Genomic DNA, 19832 nt, shown 5'->3' on the forward strand with positions numbered 1-19832 from the left:
CGTTTTTGTTTTTCAGGGTCATCTTTATTATTTATATCTATTTCCAAAGATTTTATTTGCTTCTCTAATTTATTAATTTCTGCTTTTTGTTTCTTATTTTTAGAGCTCGTAAAACTAATAATTTGCCCTCTAGTATATGCCTTGAAGGCTTCCCATCTAATGCATGCATTAGTTTGGTTAGTATTAATCTGAAAATAATCGTCAATCTTATCTTCTACATATTTAACAAATTCCGGATTTTTAAGCCACTTCACATGCAAACGCCAATTAGGGGGAGACTGTAGAAGCTTTTCCATTTGTACAGACATAGAAATGGGGGAGTGATCGCTGATAACTATACAGTCATACCAACAGTTCTTAATATTGGATACCAGTTCTTGTGACACCAAAAAATAATCAATGCGAGACCTGGACTTATGTATTCCTGAGTAGCATGAGTATTCCAATTTATCTGGGTTAATTTTTCTCCAGATTTCAGATAAGTTTAAGTCTGTGATATATTGTAAAATTGTTTTTCTAGATTGTTTTTTATGGGGATCACATTTTGTAGAGCGGTCTACCAATGGGTTCAAAGTGCAATTGAAATCTCCACCGATAATATTGAAGCCAAATAATGAAGACAAGGTTAAGAAGAAATGTTCAAAAAATTTTGGGTTGTCCTCATTAGGACCATATATACTGACCAAATTCAATGCGTGAGACATGATCCTGCCCTGAGCTATCACAAATCTTCCTTGGGGGTCCCGGATAGTATTGGTAAGTTGGAAAGGAATTGTTTTATGGATAAGAATAAGAACCCCTCGAGCGTAATTGTTATATGTGGCATGTATAACCTGACCAGACCATCTACGCTGTACCTGTTTAAGTTCAGTGACTGTGATATGAATTTCCTGAAGAAAAATTATTTTAGAGTGTAGGTTTTTAAGTCTATTCATTACCTGTTTCAGTTTGGTTATCTTATTGAGTCCTCTGACATTCCAGCTTGTAAATCTTAAATCAGACAGTTTTGGACTTTCCATGTTGGTTCATGTACAGTGAAAGAAATGACCATATTGAGTGTGACAAAAAAAAAAAAAAAAAAAAAAAAAAAAAAAGGAAAGAACAGAAAAAATACAAACTTAACCTGACATATAACAAAACACTTAACCTTTGAAATTCAGTCCCTCCCCCCCTTCCCTTACTTAAACTAAACATGTAAGGGCAAGCACCAATCCACACTAATGAGGAGTGGTTTAACTGTAGGCACTTCTCTCAGACAGCCCACGCGGTCCCCCCCAACCTCGCATCCAATCTGAACATTAAAACATTTATCGTCCTAGAATGAAGCATAGCATTATTATCGCTTCTTGATTTAACTGCCTCAGAAGCCTGTGTTAAATAAACAAGTGTATTGGTCAATAATAGGTGCATAAAATAAAGTGTCCACCAAATATGGTAGTAGCAGCTTTGCATATACTTAAAATAATAAAGTACGGAATATACACAAATCCATCTTAGCAGAAATTATATTAAACTACTGTGCACCCATATTGTCCATCATATTAGTCATTCTGTAGGTACCTATAATCCTCGGAATTCAGAAGTTTAGGAGTCTGGGATGAAGTTCGCCGCTTCTTCTGGTGTGGAGAAAAGAACTATCTTCCCGTTGTGTAGAACCCTCATTTTGCAAGGACGTAGGGTGAATCCCCGAAAAGTTCCAGCTTCAATGAACTTTCTCCTCACTGCAGTGAATGGACTCCGTGCCTTCATGGTTTCCGCTGATACATCTTGAGCAAAGAAGATTTTGTGACCATCATGCGTGAGCGAACGTTGTTTGGATGTGTTGAAGACAAACTCACGATCCTGAAATCGCAGGAAACGGATGATTACCGCTCTGCTCTGATCCGGTCTTGGTCTTGCCAGAGTGCGGTGCGCTCTTTCCAAGGTGAACGACTTGGCGGCTTCGAGCCCCAGCCAGACCGGCAACATACGCTGGATGTAATCAATCATGGGCTGGGTCTTTTCAGCTTTTTCGGGGAGCCCTACCAGTCTCAGGTTCTTTCTCCGGGCACGATTTTCTAGGTCCTCCATCTTAGACTCTAAGTATGTGATGCGTTTAGCGGCGTCAGTCAGCTCCGTATGCACACTCTGCAGGCTATCTTCGGCGTCTCCGATGCGCCCTTCGGCCTCCGTGAGCCGCTCAGCATTAGCAGTGATGTCATGTTGAAGGTCCGCAAAACTCTTTTGCACAGCATCGACAGAGCTATTCATCTCAGCTATGCGTCTCTCCATGTTGTCGAGTTTTGCCCCAAAGCCATCAAGAGTACTTATCTTGGTGTTCATAGCGGTGACGGTCGCACTGAGTGACTGCAGTTCGACTAGCACCGCAGCTAAGTCACTCCGTGGGCCAGCTGGATCGTTAGCATCATCGGCTACCGCAGTTGTTGTAGTTTTGGGTCTCTGAGAACCACGGGATCTGGAGCTGCTTTCACAGTCTTTAAGGGTTGTTTGTTTAGACATCTTTTAGAAGCGTTAATAGTTATTAAACTAGGACTTTTAACAAAGTTGCGAGGAGCACCCACTCTAAGCTGCCATCTTGGTCCGCGGCTCTACAGCGCCCCCTAAACTGTCTTTTTAAGAATAAATAGCTGAAAAAAGAATTACAGTGTAGTATGCAAGGCGAGAGAGATTTTTTTGCAGATCCGTCTCAGCACATTATTCAGTGGTGGAGAAGGTGATATGAGTTTTCAGTACTGATGGAAGGTGTTGACTGATTTTCTGCATGGAGTAGTTAAGGTGACTTCACCATGAGGAAAGGAGGGAAAAGAAGATGTGACCTAGTGGCATTGTTCGTTGCAAAAGAAGAGCTAGAAGCTGCATAATACAGGGTGCTGTTTCAAAAGACTAGACCATTGAGGAAAGGAAGGTGTGGATAATTTTCGAGGTTGTTTACCAGCACTATGGTCATTTTATCACTAAAATGTGATAAAAGCCACCCTGGCTAGCTGATGGAGGAAGTAACCCCAGTTTGGGTGATTTGTTATCAGGGACACTGCCATTACAAATCCATTTTAGTCATTTCCAGCTGTTAACTGACAGGTACAGTAGTACAGTACAGTAGCACTTTGGCTGCTACTAGCAGTGATTCCAGAACTGGCCCTGAATAGTTTGAGTGCAAAAGTTTAAGCTAAAAGCTGCCGCTCACACTTCAGGAGGGCACTTGGTTGATTGCAGAGCAACAACATGGAAGCTTCATGGGTTATTGCCTCTCTTTTCCTACATTGGACAGGTCACACCCTCTAAAACATTATCTTCGAGTGGGGACATAGTGCGTGCTAAAACGTTATCTAGTGCAATTTTCTACTTGCCTTGTCCAACTGCATGGGGCATTTTTAGAGAAGTTCATCCATTAGCCTTGCCTTGGGGTATCACACTACCCACATTCCACAAAAATAGCTCACCTAAGAGACCCACAACATTGCAGCTTAGCTTACCTTAAGATCTAAAAATCCATTAATCCTCTTAAAAAACCTTGTTACCCTCAAAGTGTTAGCAAAGACAGAGCCTAAGTGAACCTCAGGTGAATGTCTGTGTGAGTATTCACCATGAAGTAACTGCTGACAGTTTGTGGTTAAAAGCCTTCTTTCATGTGGATTTCTTATATCTACTTTATTCCCTATGTGTGTCTATTCTTGTGTGTATGTGGGTAGCGTGTCCAATTAGTGGAACAGACAGGTACTGTAAGAATCTCTGTGCCCCACAAAGTAGTAGACTGCTAGTCATTACTAGAGACAATACCTGTCTGCACTGTGGTCCAACAAAGATTTACCATTAAGACAGAAGGCTGCAGTCACTTACACACTCTGGCTCTGCTACTGCCTCTGTGTACTTCTCTTTGACTGACTCTATACAGTATATAAATAAAAAAACACCTACACACAAGCACGCCTGCACAGGAATTACAGACAGGTCACATTGCAGTTGCAGTAGATATGTGAGGAGACAAGGAAGTGTAAATTCACAAGGTAGCCTTTTCACTGCTGCATTAAACAACAGATTTTCATAATTTAATCAAGACATCACATGTATTATGGTAATGTGAACAGCTGTGTATGTAACAGTCAGATTAACATTTGCCATTACAGTTAAATTTACAACTGGTATGATCTTCACAGGTCCACTTGGTTCTTAGTAACTGAGTCTAACCGACTCTGGCCCAAACCTGGTTTGAAATGATATTTGTTCTGATCAGGTTTTGTTTGGTCCCTTTTATTTGCCACGGGTCTTGGGTCTGGAGCTAAATATAACTCTCAAATGGAACAGATTGGACTCTCTATCCACTCTGACATTGTGGTGTATCATAATCATCACATCCGGAAAAATTATATTTGATGCAATACAGAATGTGCTGTACTGGGAAAAGTATGTCCTGTTAATGTTTTTTGACCTTTGCTGCTTGATAATCATATTGCTGTTGCTGTTCTCTGTTTAAGTCTGTTAATTTCAGCTATATTGTGTCTATATATTGTCTACTGTGAAGTTTTTCTGTTGTTTGCGTTTTACCTGCGACATCTGTGTCAGAAGGCATTGCGTTTTTGAGTTATCTGTCCATTCTGGAGGGAATTTCTGTAAATTTGGCACAAATGTTCACTTGGACTCAAGGATAAACTAATTCATATTTTGTGGTCATAACTCTAAGGTCAATGTGACCAAATGGTGTTTTACCTTTAGTCTTTATGCCAGCGACAGCTGTGGTCCGAGGTGTTATGCTTTCCAGTTGTCCGTCCAACCATCTGTCCCATTCTTGGAACACGATATCTCAGGAATGCCTGGAGGACTTTAAATTAAGTTTAGTACAAATATCCACTTGGACTGAAGGATGAGCAGATTTGACTTGATGATCAAAGGTCCAGGCCACTGTAAGCTCACTGTAAACTCAAGAATGTATGCACTAATCATAAAAGCATTTAATCAAAATGTGTTATAGGAGTAAATGATAAAGTGATGACATTTTATATACGATAGGTCAAAAGTCCACTCTACTGTGGCATCATAATGTTGAACAAAAAACGTTTTTGGCCATTATTTAAACCCATAACTCAGCAACACAAGAGGAGATTGTGATCATATTTCACATTTGGTCAAATACTGAAATTGTGGCACTAATTCTGGGTGCACATGTTGATAAACACAAAGTGACAGCACTGGACTAGCAGCATTTAAACTGCAGTGTCCTCCGTGAGAGCCAAAATTAGCGATTGTTACTCTGTGTGTTGGATGGATTTGAAAGCTACAGTGTTTCTTCAAAGGAAAAGTGAAGTTGTTTAAAGAAAAAGGACCTTAGAAATTAAATGACACAAAACTGGAATAGAAATAGTTGATGATAAAAAGGCTAGCGATGAAGGTGATATCAGCGAAATGCTCCAGAGAGCATGTCTCACCCCACATCAACCACAAACTCGAGTGAGTCGTCCAACCGCGAGGTCTCCTGATTGAAAAGTTATCAGCGATGAGATGTCACACACAAACACACGTGCACATGTGTCCCTTATCTTGTTCCCGCTTGTCACCTGTTTTAATGAAACACTCTCCTTATCCCCTCCCATCTCGCTCTCCCTATATTCCCACAAAGTGAGTTTGGTGGGGATCAATCAGTCGGGCTAACAGAGTGCGAATTGTTCTCCTACATTCCTATCTCCCCTCAGCACTTCAGCTGTCAGCGTATGAAGATACGGGCGGAGTTCTGTCTGTCTTCAGTTTGAGGATTGTAGTTGTTTTTGATTGCTATTCCCATTTGAGACGGAGACTTTGTAAGTGTTTTGGTGGACTTAAGATTAAACTTAGTGAAGTTTTCGTGGTGTAGTGATGTTATGAGCTTATGATTTAAGTGTGCTGCGTTACTTAGCAAAGGTGGCATAAGTGATGACTACCGTAATAATCATGGCTTCTGAGCCATGTCCCAGGCTTTATGAGCTACATCTGAAGTTCTGATTTCATGTGATTCTGAAGGAAATATTTCTGCCCGCTGAAATATAATGTTGTGGATGTTATCTTTGTGGTAGCATCATAAAAGCTTTACAAAGCCTCTAACAATACAAGATGCATGCTCTGTCATTCCTTTTGATCTCACCCCAGCCATGACATCTTTGATCCTCTCCTCTCTCCCCCTCCACTCGGCGTAATATTAAAAAACCAAAAGTACAATGCCATGGCGGCTGCTTTAAAGGAGCCCAAATCCTTGTCATCATACATTAATAACCTTTCACACCACACACACACACACACACACACACCAACACAAACACAAACTTAGACACAGAGAGAATAATAAAATGCTACGCCTTTACGATTTTTCCTTTTTCTTCTTATTGCTTTATTCCCTAATGTCACGCTTTGCAGCAGCGCAGAACTTGAGCTCTGTTCATGAAAACCACACACTGCCAAGGTGAGACAAAAAATAATGAAATACTTCAACAATTTGAGCCTAATCTTTTCCCCCCAACTCCGCATGTATTTATGCAAAAACGTCACAGGCAAAAAGCAATTGGAATGTTGTTTTGCTTCTCCTCCCTGTGAAAGTTAGCTATCAAACTAGCTGGGGCGGCTAATGTTTTTCTAATAAGAGCTCACCTTTAATTTCAGTCAAACGAGGCAGTTGGTGCAGATTAGCAGAGGCAATTTTCTGCTTCAGATTCCATTATTAAAACACTCCTGCTATCAGAAAGTTTCTCTTGTTGAATTGAGAAAAGTTTTTTTGCTTGAGCTCGGATTAATACCTTCGGGCTATTGTTGTTGTTATCTCCTTCTCTAAGAGAGTAATTCAGAATGCCGACCAGTGTGTGCTAAGTCAAACATCAGCCAGTCGTATAATTTTAATCATGTGATTGAAACTCTTGCCAATGGATTTTAAACTGACCAACAACAACAAAATTCTCCTCATTTTCAGTGCAACAAAACAGATTCTTTTATATTCAAGGGCTGACCTTTTGCAAATCCTCTTTTGAATCTCATAATGTCCCTTTCAGTTTGAATAACAGCCTTTCAGTCCATAATCCTATACCCTGTATCATAAGGCTATTAAGTATTTTAATGATAAATCAAGCCAACACCTCAGGTGAGTGTATCCAGCTTGCTTTAATATGACTGGAACTCTGTTTGCTGTTATTAACATCAACTAGTAAATTATATAGACCCTGATGGCACCTCATCAGTGTCCCAGCTGAATGATAAACATTACGCAAAGTGGACTGACCGTCAACTGTCATCCTGAACGGAGTGACGAGGCTTCTCACTATGTAGCAGGTAAAATGTAGATTGTGACGGCTGCCATGGGTTACTGTTTGTCTATGCAAGTTGCGAGGGTTATTTGTCATTTAATACGTCACTGTCACGTTCTCTCTCTCTCTCTCTCTCTCTCTCTCTGTCTCTCTCTCTGTCTCTGTCTCTCTCTCTCTCTCTCTCTCTCTCTCTCTCTCTCTCTCGGAGGTTGCATTCACTTCTCCTTTCATGAATATTCTCTCCGCCAGTGATTTATTTAATCCTGTCGCTCCACCCTCCACTGCACACGCAAGAACACGCAGACACACACACTCAGACTACACAATACACATAACCAGTGCAGAGAAATTTCTACCCGTCTTCTGTGTGTTCAGTTTATCTCATACACACACACACACACACACACGCACGCACAAATTTGTTGTGTGTATTTGTCAGTGAAGGCAGGGACGACTGAGCTCATTCTAATGTGGAGAATGCATGATTCTGTAATTGCTTTGAGGGATGGGGTGAGGGCATGTGTGTGTGCGTAGTGTGTGTGGGCATGCATGATTGCGTGTGTGAATGTCAGGTGGTCAGCTTCCCAAAATAAATAGGCATGTCCCATCATGTTAAAGGAAGCCATGCGTCTCCCTATCAAATTGAACACTAATTCTTTTACCCCTCTGTCCCTTGTTGTCTTCTAAGACTACGCTAATGCATACAGACTGAAAAAAGACTGTGGGATAACATCTTGAAGATCATTCCAAAATTAGAGACTTCACACAATAAATGTCTACGAGAGGTTTTGACTGGTGTCACACAGAGAGAGCACACAGAGGTAGAGCATCTCTATTGTGTTCTATTGTAGTTGCGATTCAAAGCTCATTCTTGACCTTGGTAACATCACTGACAAAACAATTTCACCTCAAGAGACAATGAAATTCTCATATATGAGAATTGCTTTTGGTACTCTGAATAAAAAAATGCAAATTTGAACATCTATAATTAAATGACAAATCATATAATATGATCTTTTTGGTCATGTTCTATCCCTTTTTGTGCTATTGTATTATGTTCTCTGCTATTCTGCTTTCTTATATTCTGTTCTTTTCTCTTCGATTGTGTTGTATGTATTGTGTGTATTCTGTTCTGTTCTATTCAGTTCTCTTCTATTGTGTTATAGCGTAACTGTATCCCACATCCGACAGTTTTTGGTTAACATTCTATCAAAATTTCACATTAACTACTAATATAAATGATCATGTTATGTTTCCGATTAATTAAGTGGTGTGAAACTAGAGTCTAGCTTCTCATCTTTGAGACTGTATATCGTTTTAACCGTGTACGTTAGGCTCGGGTTTACCAGATTCGGCAAAAGGACGCTAACGCATGTGAATTAGCTGTGCGCTAACTGTATTCCACATTGGACACTTGGATCTCCTCGCTGTAAAACAATGGGGGCTGCTGAGTTTTTCAATGGAAATTAGATGTGTCTTGGTAAGCCAAATATAAACACTGTTATCAACCCTCGTTATCAACACACCCGGACCGTACTTCTGTCCTTCACATTAAAATACAGTACAGTAAAAATACAGATGTTCTTTTAAGAACGTGCCCAAGTGTTCTTACTGCTTTCTCTCATCGGAGTTACTTTCGTATTGTAATTAGACATGTAAATCTCCATGTAACCTGTTTTGTACTACTCTTTTCTGTTCTTTTCGGTTCTGTTCCATCTCCTTTGGTGCTATTCTTTTCTATTCGACTTGATCCTGTTCTATCCTGCTGTACTATTCTTTTCTGTTCTATTCCGTTCTGTTCTGTTCTATCTTGTTTTGTGCTGTTCAGTTCTGTTTTATTTGGTTCTGGTCTGTCCTGTTCTGGGCTGTTCTCTTGGTAGTGAGTGTGAGGTTGTTGGTTGGTTGTACAGGATGCAGTGCTGTGAATATTAAGTTGTAAGTGTGTTTATGTACGTGTGTGCTTGTGTATGCGCGTGTGCACGTACATATCCATATCCCAATCCTTCCAGTTACGAATTCTGTCACAACAGCAGGTAAATTACTACAAGCAACAGAGCACTCAAGGATTACCCTCATGTAGGATTAGCATTCACTACCTGTGTGTGTGTGTGTGTGTGTGTGTGTGTGTATGTGCGTGCATGTGTCTGCGTGTGTTTGTGGGTGTGGATGTGATTGTGTGCTTTTGTCCACACACATGTACTGTATGTGTGAGTAAGATAAAAAGAAAAGAGAAAGTTTGACTTTGACTCCTAAGCTGCTTTGTCAATGCATAATTCATCTCTCTCCACAGGCTGAACCTTGAAGCTTTTGAAACTATCTTAGCTTCTCCAACTGCAACAAAACAAACCATAAACAAGCTCAACTGTTTTATTTTATTTATTTTTTTTGTTTTCTTCATAACATTAAATTACTCAAAACAGAAATTGTTAGTTATGCTATTCCTCTGGTTTCAACCAAGCTATATTTGCAAACCTGATGTTGAAAATCAACAGTCACAGTTGAAATGTATGAAGAAATAATTTTGTATTTTTTCCTTTGATTTTTAAAAATAATTTCTGAAAGCAACGGAGACTGCCATCTTTTCCATCAGTGTCATAAACTGTGTAGAATGCATAAGGGTTATGTATTTATGTGAGGCAAAACACAAACTTCAGGCACAAGGTGACAAGTCAATTTATTATAATGGCATATAATGCAGCAATGCTCTTGGGCATTATGGGCAAATATGTGTTCTCCTGTATTAACGGCATGCAACTGAATGCACCACGAACCACCCTGTCAGCACCCAACTGACATTGTGACTGCAATTCTAAAGTGGTGGATAGAAATACAATTCGCCCAAAACAAAAGAAAGTAACAAAAGAAAGGCTGTTGGCATCCGTCAACTCTGTCTGAGAAAATGCTGTACTCTTGCTACTGTTTATTTGGTTTTCATGACTTTGTGAGTGATTGATGCCCTGTCATTGTTCCAGTTCCTCATCCTCAAAGTGGATAGAGAGCGGACGACCATCTGTTTGAGTTCAATGGAGCAGACAGCTCCGCAGTCATGTAACTGCGATGTTATGAAATGATGTCAATAGAAATTATAAGAAGGTGTTTTTCAGGTGTTTTTTCCTTTTTTTCTTTTTGTTGATGTTTTCTGTCAATACTGAGCTATTGATGCAGCTCTACTGGCAGTAACACCTGCTACAAGACAAACCCCTGTTTTAGGCTTATAAAACAAGTGAGGCAAAGTTAAAATAGGCAACCCAGTGAACTTTTAGAAATGCACAACATTATAATTGTAGCCAAGAGGATTGACCACACACAGCAAATGAAGACATTCTCAGCCGGCAACGCTGTGTTATAATCTCACTGACCCTCCTCTCCTTTTCTGCGCAGACCTCGACAGGCTGCGTCTGTGTGCAGTGAGCTGCAGGCCAAGGTGCTCCAGTGCTACAGAGAAAATCCACAACAGACCCTGCTGTGCTCCAGCCTGGCCAGACAGTACATGACCTGTGTGCAGCAAGCCAAGAAGGTAGGCGAGTGTTACATACTGTTTGTAATATGGGGAGCATTAGAGAAAGAAGAAAATAAGGTTTTTCAGATTTTTTGTTTCTTTCATGGGGGTGTTATTATGACCCTTTCACACATGCACTGCAATCCTGAACTAATCTACACGTTACCAGAAGAGAGAACGCAAATCAGTTGAACCGGACATTAAACAGACTTTAACTTGTACAGAGGTCATATAATATTCCATGCGTGAACAGAGCAGTCATTTTCATTTAGCAGACACACATCAGAGGCTGAAGAAGATGAGATATTTATATGTATAGACGGCAACAAAAATGTTTTCCTGGAGAGACGACAAGAAGTTCAAGGAAGAGCAAGAGGCGCTGTGCTTTTTGACTAAATTACAAATTGGTGATGTGACCGCTAAGTGTACTTTTTGCAGTGTGTTCCTGCCACCCCATGCCTAAACCCAACATATAGTATTAGTATAGTATATTAGTATACAGTATTTCCAGTTAGGAAAAACATGTCTGACATGGACAACGTCTGTGAAAAGAGAAACTCTAGACCATATCTGACCTGACTGTCCATAGTTCATATGAGAAAACAGCTTTATTCTGCTACCTGCAATCAATTTCTCACTCTTATTTATTTTTTTCTGCTATCACTCCTTGCTCATTCCCTTTCAGAAACACACTTGGCCAGAGCACTTGAAGTATCTCCATTTCCCTGAGAGATAACTTTTTTTTTTAATTAGCTCCCAGTTTTTTTTTTTACAACAGAAGGATAGCAGGTAATTAGTGTGACCTGGAGAAAGCTTGACAGTGACACACTGACAGTGGAACAAAAAGGTGAAGAGACAAATAATCCTTTCAGCTCTTATACTGAATCAGTTAACTTGTGAGAATTGTAATCTGCATCTTCGGTTACTTTGACACTTCAAATAGGAAGCTAAATCAATGAGACATGCTTATTGAGCGGATTTATAAGTCGCCAGGCGTGCACAGTGTTTTGGAACTTTCTGATAGGAAGATTACACCGTTATTAGTGTATTAAAATCAGTTTTGGCATTCGGCTCTTTGAAATGCATTCTGCTTTCTGCTGATACTTTCGCAAATAGTGTTCAGACCCTGCGCTTATCTACAAAGTGCTTATTTTACCCAATTTCTCCATCAAAAAACAATAATGAATGGGGCAATTTGCACATTATTATCGTGACAAAATGCACTGATACAGCTCCAAAGTAGATAAAAGGCACAAAACAACAATTGGTGAATTTGGCAGTTTAAACGGTCGATAAAAGCGAAGCAAAGGCTCACAATAAAAGCAATCAGTCTTTTTAAACTGGTTCAAAAGATCCATTTGCCAGTGGGATGGTGCTGTTTGGAAAAGTGTTTGTACGTGGGTCTCTTTTTTTTTTGAGCATGTGTTGTATAAATTCAGATTGTGAGTGTCAGAGCAAAGTGCAGAGTAAAGGCAAGCTGTTTTTCTCTTGTTTAATACAGATTCAATCAGACATATCCTTGACAGAGTGAGTGTGAATGAGAGCCAGAGAAAGAAAGAGACAGAAGAGACAAAAAGCGAGAGTAAAAGGGCAAATGAATAAAAAAGAAAGCTTCAGTCTGTATCGAGCGTATCAACACTACACCTCTGTGAGTGAAAGTGTTGTGGGCTGAAAACCAGAGCAGGCTTAGACCCCACACTGTCCTCTGAATAGAAATGAAAAGTCCTTAACTTCTCCTCCACTGGATGAAAGTGAATTTGACTGACGTTGATAAATAAGGTCTAGTCCTTTTCAGACAGTGGTTTAGAGGCCAAACATAACTGTGCTCAATGCTAGATTGATTATTTTAGGTCTCTGTTTGTGACATACCAAGCCAAACTATTGACTCTGAAGAGTATTCACCTGTTAAGAATCCCTGAGTTTGTCCACCTGAAAGTCATCGTTTATGTCTAAGAGTTGCCGTCTTTTTAGATTTCCCCATGGTTGCTGTCTCACATTGGAAAAAAAAACAATCTTGATCCAAAACATTTTATCGCTGACATCAACCTTTCTTTACTGGGATAATCTAACAGTGATGAAATCTCACTCTTCAACAGTGACCTGCAGTATTCTTTTGAAGATGCTTGGATTTCCAGGGTGACCTTTAAGACTTCTGAAGAGTGCTCTATCCCAAGCTGAAACTTAAAAAGACATATAAATGTTCCAAGATTTAAGATATAAATGTGTAAATATAAAAGGCCTCACATTTAAGTGTCCTATAAAACCATCTACGCCCAATATATATCCTTTATTATATCCTTTACATCTTTATTTCTCTCTTCATCTGACCATCCTGAGTGTTAGCTGCTCATCCGAGGATCTTTCATGCAGATGTCACTGTCGATCCATCTCTTCTCATCCTTCATTTGTCCCTCTTCCTATATTAAAGCCTCTCTCACCACCCTTCACTGCACACTTTGTCACATTAGCCAGTGCATGAGCTATGAGCGGCACTGCCAGCGCTGTAAGGTCTAAGGTAGGTTTGGCTAACATGCAAGGTGCTGTTCCTCCCATGTTAACTTGCTTCCAAAGTCATGCAACCAGTTCTGTCTTTGTTGAACACGCACATTTCAAAAAAAAAAAGAGGCTGAAACGGCCATTTTTCTAATTCAGATAGTAACTTTAGCAAGCGATCTCGCTGCAGTTTAAGAGTCAAAATCTCTCTTCCAGTGGTTCTGTCAGGCTTACTTTAAATCCTCTCTCTGCTATCATTATTTGCAGCCATACTAACTAAAGCCCCATGAATTCACTTGGAGCAGCACCAGCGGCATGGATTGGACAGGGTCACATATAGTGCAACAAGAGAAGGCAGATAGGGTCAGTGAAAGCAGCCGGAAATGAAGAAGCCACAGAGAAACAGAAGACAGAGACAAAAGAGTGTTGTTAGCGAGTGAGTTGAAGAGGGGCTCAGGGAAAGAGAGATGTGAAGGAGAGATATTCTGTGAGGTGAAAGGGACAGATACATGCCGGTGTTCTGAAAACAATGGGGAGATGCTGTACTTTGTAGGGTTTTAAATCACAAGTTTGCCTCTATTTCTCAATATATTTAATATAAAATATGTTTTCTCAATATGATATTTGCTGATATCCAAAAGTCTACCATGATACGATTTCAATTTGATTCAATTCAGGCACCTGTAATCGATATGAGACGATAGTATGTGCTCATTTAACACAGTCGGTTACATTTATATCAAAGTAACTAAAATATGATTTGACAAGTTTGTTACTGAGCTCTTACAGACATTTAAATGAAAAACAATCTTATAAAAGCAATAAATGTCAAGTGGGAGTTTCAAAATAAAGACATAGTCTTTTAAAGGTGATGAACTTGAACTTACTTTGCATTGGTGATATTGTATCACTGATCATTGAATCTATATATTGATCCAGACTGATGGATCATTACACCCCTAGTAGTACCTTTTTCTATAAAGCAATCACATCAAAAATCTCATTACCTCTTCTGAACAAACATAGATCATATACAGATTTTTAGATTTAGTGTGACTCCCATTTTATGAAGATATTATCCATAGTAGATAAATGTCCATAAATCTGCTTTGAAATAATAATAAAAAAGATTTTATTAGAACTTTGAGTTGCCTGAGAATTTTTTTAGTAATCCAGCAATAACTTGCCTGCACATCCATCGGTCTTCTGCAATTGATAAGCAGTCTTCTGGAACTGCTTAAAGATATAGTATGAATAATCTTTGCATTTAAACTTTTAATCAAAACTTGATTCAGTGTTTTTGAGAATCAATATAGGATCACAATATTTCAATACTTAAGAACATCAGTTTTTTTATTACACCCCTATAACTAAATGGGGGACAAGTTGTAGCCCACGGCGTCACTTAGTTGGAAGCAGTTACCTCGATTTTGTCTTACAGGGGACCCACAGTGTACCTGTAAAACATTATATCTTCAAGTTGAAAAATAGCTTTTCAAGACTTCTTTTCATAAAACAGTCACCTTTTAAGATCTGATGATTTTCTGCGTTTTTATGGAAATATCTAGTAATGCCAGGTTAAAATGTGAAACTCAGATAGCACCTTGGAATGATACACAAATGACTGAGATTGGGTCAAATAGAGAGGGGAGACGAGTAGATCTGCCACTGGAGGCTCCCGATCAGTCTGCCTTAATGAAAAGAAATGAGTGGGCAGTCCCAGGACCCCTCTGGACATGCAGGCAGCTGTCCAGTCTGCCTGTCTATAAATGGATCTGACAGAGCCAGCAGCTTGGCAGAGGAGAGCACTTGGACAAGACTTTTACTAGGAAAAGTTTCAGCATGGCTGCAGGTAGTTAAGGGTCAACAGGGAGCAATATGCACTGCAGATGTAGTCATGAGAGAGTGCACTGGATCATATTTCATTATGAAATATAATATTCTATAGACCCTGCAGGAAGCATTTTGTTAATGGTGAGACTGTTAATAATGGAGGCTTTCCATTTCTCTGAACAAGGTGCATGCAGGCTTATACCAAAAGTGGAACAGTTTGTCAAGAAGGTAATTACATTCACCTGATATGAGCTCATCATGTACTGTGGTGGACAATATAAAACATTACCGAGTAAAATGCCACAATTTGGAAAATGTTTATTTGTGATTGATGTGAGATTTTTTAAAATGTTGATTATCTCATTTAGGAGCAACACTTGTATTAATACCATTCCATTAACACTGGGCCGACATACTCACCTTTCATAATTTTCTGTTTTTCAAAAGACGGGAAGGATAACAATAACATGCCAAATAACTTTTTTGAGATGCACTCTGGAAGAGACGGCAGTTTTTTAAACTAACAAGAAAAATAAACTAGCTGTCCACCGGCTGATAAAATAGCTAGCGAGTTAGAAAAGACTTACAATGTAATTGAATTCAGTATTTTTTCAGCTTTGTGCGACAATAACATGACTGTTCAATAGACAGCAGCAAAGCTAGCCTGCTGAAAACCTCCCGACAGCTTAAAAGCTCTGTTCTTTTGTTATCAGTATGTGCTTTTAAGGATTTTCTAAAGGAGATGCATTCTTCCCTGTGATTAAAGGCAAAAAGCTGTATTTTTCTCCCCAGAATTAATCTTTGTCTGCAGTTGATACCTTATAGTTTATGCTTTTCTTGAATATAGTTATCTTTCACTCTTTTGTCTGTTTCTGCACATTAAGCTTGACGCCTATCGAACACCATCTGTCTGCCTTGAAACTCTTTCCCTCCATCTTCTGGTCCTTTCTGTGGTCTGTATCATGAAGTCATGGAAGCAAAGTTACAGTTTGTGTACATGAATCACAGCAGCAGGCCCATACTGTCTTGGCTAGGATCAGCTCTGTCACTTCGGTCCAGCTACCACTGATTGTATGACTTTCCAAGAGTTATTTATATGGGGCTCCAACTGTATGTATCTGTTCCTCTTTGTCAGCCTGTCTGTTTGTCAATCAATCTGCCAACGAAACCAGCGGCCTGCTTATCTGTCTTCTCTGCCAGTGTCTTGATCTGAACATCACTACAGTATCTATCTCACTTTTTCTGTCTCCCGCTTGAAGTCCACCCAACTCACTATCTTCAGCGGCACAGCCTTCCTTATATGTCACTCAAAAGTTCTTTTATGTTTCATGATTCATGCATGCACACACATACACACATTTTTCACACATTCGGCCCTCTTCCATCCATTAAAGACAGTTGCTTCAGGATATGGCCTTGCACCTCCTCTCTGCTATCACCCCACTGTCCCTCTCCTGTCAGCGTCTCCGGTAGGGCCATTGTCATGTATATGTCACCTTGTGTGTGTGTGTGTGTGTGTGTGTGTGTGTGTGTGTGTGTGTGTGTGTGTGTGGTGCGGTGTGGTGCGGTGTGGTGCGGTGTGTGTGTTAGGGATGCAGGGTAAATGTCAGCTCACCAAGGCCCTGCGACACTGTGATGTTATCTTATATACTGTCACTATATGGTTATTGTCAGTGGAAGTTTTTATATTCTGTTTGTGCTTGCATTTATGCATTTGCATAAGAGAGTTAGCAAACGTCCACCCTTCACCTCCCTTCATCCATTCTCTCTTTCAACCTCCTTTTTAGTGAAACAAAACACAGCCATCCTCAAAGTCACATTCAAGAACAAACGTTTCTCAAACCACCACTTACTGTAAGTGTCACCTCCCCCTCCTCCACAATACTCTAAGGCTTTAGCGCCAACCATTTGCAGAATGCTACTGTTGTGCAATTTAATATCATTTGTATGGACCAACAGTATTGTACCAGCACTTGGCCACTGTATCCCACATACTTAACCCACTTGAACCTGCCAGTCTCCTGACTGCAGTATTTGTCTGCCCCGATATGTGTGAGCATGTGCCGGCCTCTGAGATGCTTGGATAAGTGCCACTCCAGTTTTGCCTTGATTACCGAGGCTAGAGATCTAGAGCATTGTTAAACAAAAAAGTGTGTGGAACAGATGCATTTGTACTTGGGTGTATGGTGCTATTTTTAAAGGTAATCAGAAATCACTTTATACTCCATTATAGCTTTTAAAGAGGCAGCAACCGTTTTGGATCCAGTTTTCAACAGGTATAAAATATAGGTGGAGGAAGTTGAGGGCCCTGGTGGGGGGCTAATAATATGCAAAAAAGACATGGAGAAAGAATAGACACACTTTTTAATATATTGCATTACAATTAGGGGTGTAATATTTCAGGGGTTTAGGAGTCATGTTTTAGTGCAAATTTGGTAAAATGGGCTAAACCCCAGAGGCAAAAGGTATTTGTTTTTTTATTTATTAGTAGTACAAGTGTCAAAGACAGTAATAATCCTCCTGCTGGAGACTGAGATAGCATTTGGCCCATTGACAACTTTGATCTACTATTTTCATTATGATAAGGAACATTTCAAAGCATTAGTACAGAAAAAGCATTCATAACAGCATTGATTAAAAATTAACAGGAGTAAGCACTTACTGAGTTTGTCCAATACAGAGAGGTTTTGCAGTTCTACCAGCTGGATTTTGTGTAATCTCTACACTGCAAATTATATTTTATATAAGAAAAAAAACTTATATTTAGAAGTGTTGGATAATTTATTTTGTTTAAAGAGTTAATTTCTTATTTTAAGTGTTCAAAATGCTTATTTCTAGATTTAAGAATCTTAATTCAAGAAATCTTGTCAAGTGAAATTATCTGTCCATGCAGCAAGATAAATTCCCTTAGATTTTGTGTTTTTATCTTGTCTTTAGACGCCCCTTTCTTGCAGTGTAAAATAGTAACGTTTATCCCTTGTTGCAATATTTCTATTCCTAGGGGGGTGAGCGCATGACACACCCTCTGCCACCTGCCTTCACCCACCATGGAAACCATGAAAGCATTTGGAGCTGGGGAAAGGCCAAATTATCACGTAGAGTCAACACAAATGTTGAGCCAAAGGAATCCTCTAGCCTCACTTTCTCTTCTATTTCCATATCTAGTAACCTACAAGCTGGGCAGTGTTCAGTCACAGTCTGTACATGTGAATTCAGTTACAGTTGTGCAACATCATAATGTGCACACATCAATGATATCTGTCACTTTTTGTCAAGTGGTGTCTAAAACTTGGCCCTGTTGGTATTTTTAAATAAATTGTAAGCATAACATGTAATCACAAGAGGAAGCAGGTAAATGAAGCCACACGGAGACTATGTGCAAATCTGTAGGAAAGTTACAGAAACAGTAACCCACAAAAGACTTGCAGAGGATACATTCACAGTTGGAACAACCAATGATGAGGTGAAGTAAAAACCTGTTTGCCCAGAGCAATTAAAAACCTGAGTGTCCACAGCAGGGTTGAGAAATGTCCTGTCAGGATGTTAATACAGCTGGTGGTTTATGTGCCTGGCATCAGCAAATGATATTAACGAAGAGAAAGATTTTCTCAAACTATTTGGAATGTATTCCACCGACTGGTTTCAATGTGACGTTTGTGTTCTTGCAATTCTATTCAATTTGCTTTTTTTTTCTTCATTGAGCTGTTGGGAGATTAAGGATGGATCTGAGAATTATGGTACAATAAGGCTTCGGTTAAGGTTCAGGTACACATCTACTCAATTAATCTGTTTGTTAATCAACAGAAAATCACCCTTCTGGTCAGGCTGGGCAGTGGGCTGTGGTGTGTGTGTGTGTGTGTGTGTGTGTGTGTGTGTGTGTGTGTGTGTGTGTGTGTGTGTGTGTGTGTGTGTGTGTGTGTGTGTGTGTGTGTGTGTGTGTGTGTGTGTGTGTGTGTGTGTGTGTGTGTGTGTGTGTGTGTGTGTGTGAAAATAGCCAAGTGTTTGGAGTGCACAGGTTTGCAGATGGATCCTGCAGCGTTTAAGTGCTTCTCTCTTAATGTCACCCCCATCAGTTGTGCCGTGTGTGTGTGTGTGTGTGTTCTGTGCGTAGCTGTATCTGTGTAGAGCTATTCCTCTTCTTCAAAACATTTCACTTGACATTTCCACACCAACCACTTTTAACCACAAAATAATTCACCAACGGTTTCACAGGGAGCCGTCCATTTCTAAATGTAGTGCCAGCAGCATCTTAAGCACCCCTCAAAAAACATTCAGTCCTTATAAAATGTTTAGACTCCCATTCCCCATGAAAAAGAAGTGAATGGCTTTAGTAATGGAAGACTATTTCACTCTGCTATTTCCTCGTTTTCCTGCCACAGCAAATCCCAGCAACAGCAAAAAATCAAGACATCTTTATTTAAACCTGTTCAGTTTGTCCAGGTGAAAAAGTTGATTGATAGGAAGGGGAATTCTGCCAGTTCAAAAGAGGGGAGAAAACGAGGGATGAGTCTTTGTAGCAGGGATGAAAGAGGAATAGAAGGAGCCTGTCAATGGGGAATGGATGGAGGCTGATGAAAGAGAGGAAAAGCAAAGGAGATAGAGGCTTAAGAGCGCCTGTCAGTGAAGAAGGGTTAATAGAAAACTGTAAGAGAGAGATACAGTAGGAATGAGTAGATGATGGAAGGAATGTATAGAGGATGAATAAAGAGTATAGGAGAGGTTTTGTCAGCGGGGGGATGAGGGGATGAGGG

The 19832-nt window shown here is 39.8% G+C and overlaps 1 protein-coding gene across 2 annotated transcripts in view; it reads left to right on the forward strand.

Annotated features, from left to right (window-relative positions):
* Window positions 1-19832, forward strand: part of LOC131968601 (MICOS complex subunit mic25a-like) — a 65094-nt gene that overhangs the window by 38278 nt on the left and 6984 nt on the right. For both annotated transcript variants that reach the window (XM_059329553.1, XM_059329554.1), the window contains one exon: window positions 10638-10773. In XM_059329553.1, coding sequence (XP_059185536.1) covers window positions 10638-10773 — 136 coding nt within the window. The remainder of the gene's footprint in view (window positions 1-10637; window positions 10774-19832) is intronic.

This window comes from Centropristis striata, chromosome 3, assembly GCF_030273125.1.
Source record: "Centropristis striata isolate RG_2023a ecotype Rhode Island chromosome 3, C.striata_1.0, whole genome shotgun sequence".
Classification (NCBI taxonomy): domain Eukaryota; kingdom Metazoa; phylum Chordata; class Actinopteri; order Perciformes; family Serranidae; genus Centropristis; species Centropristis striata.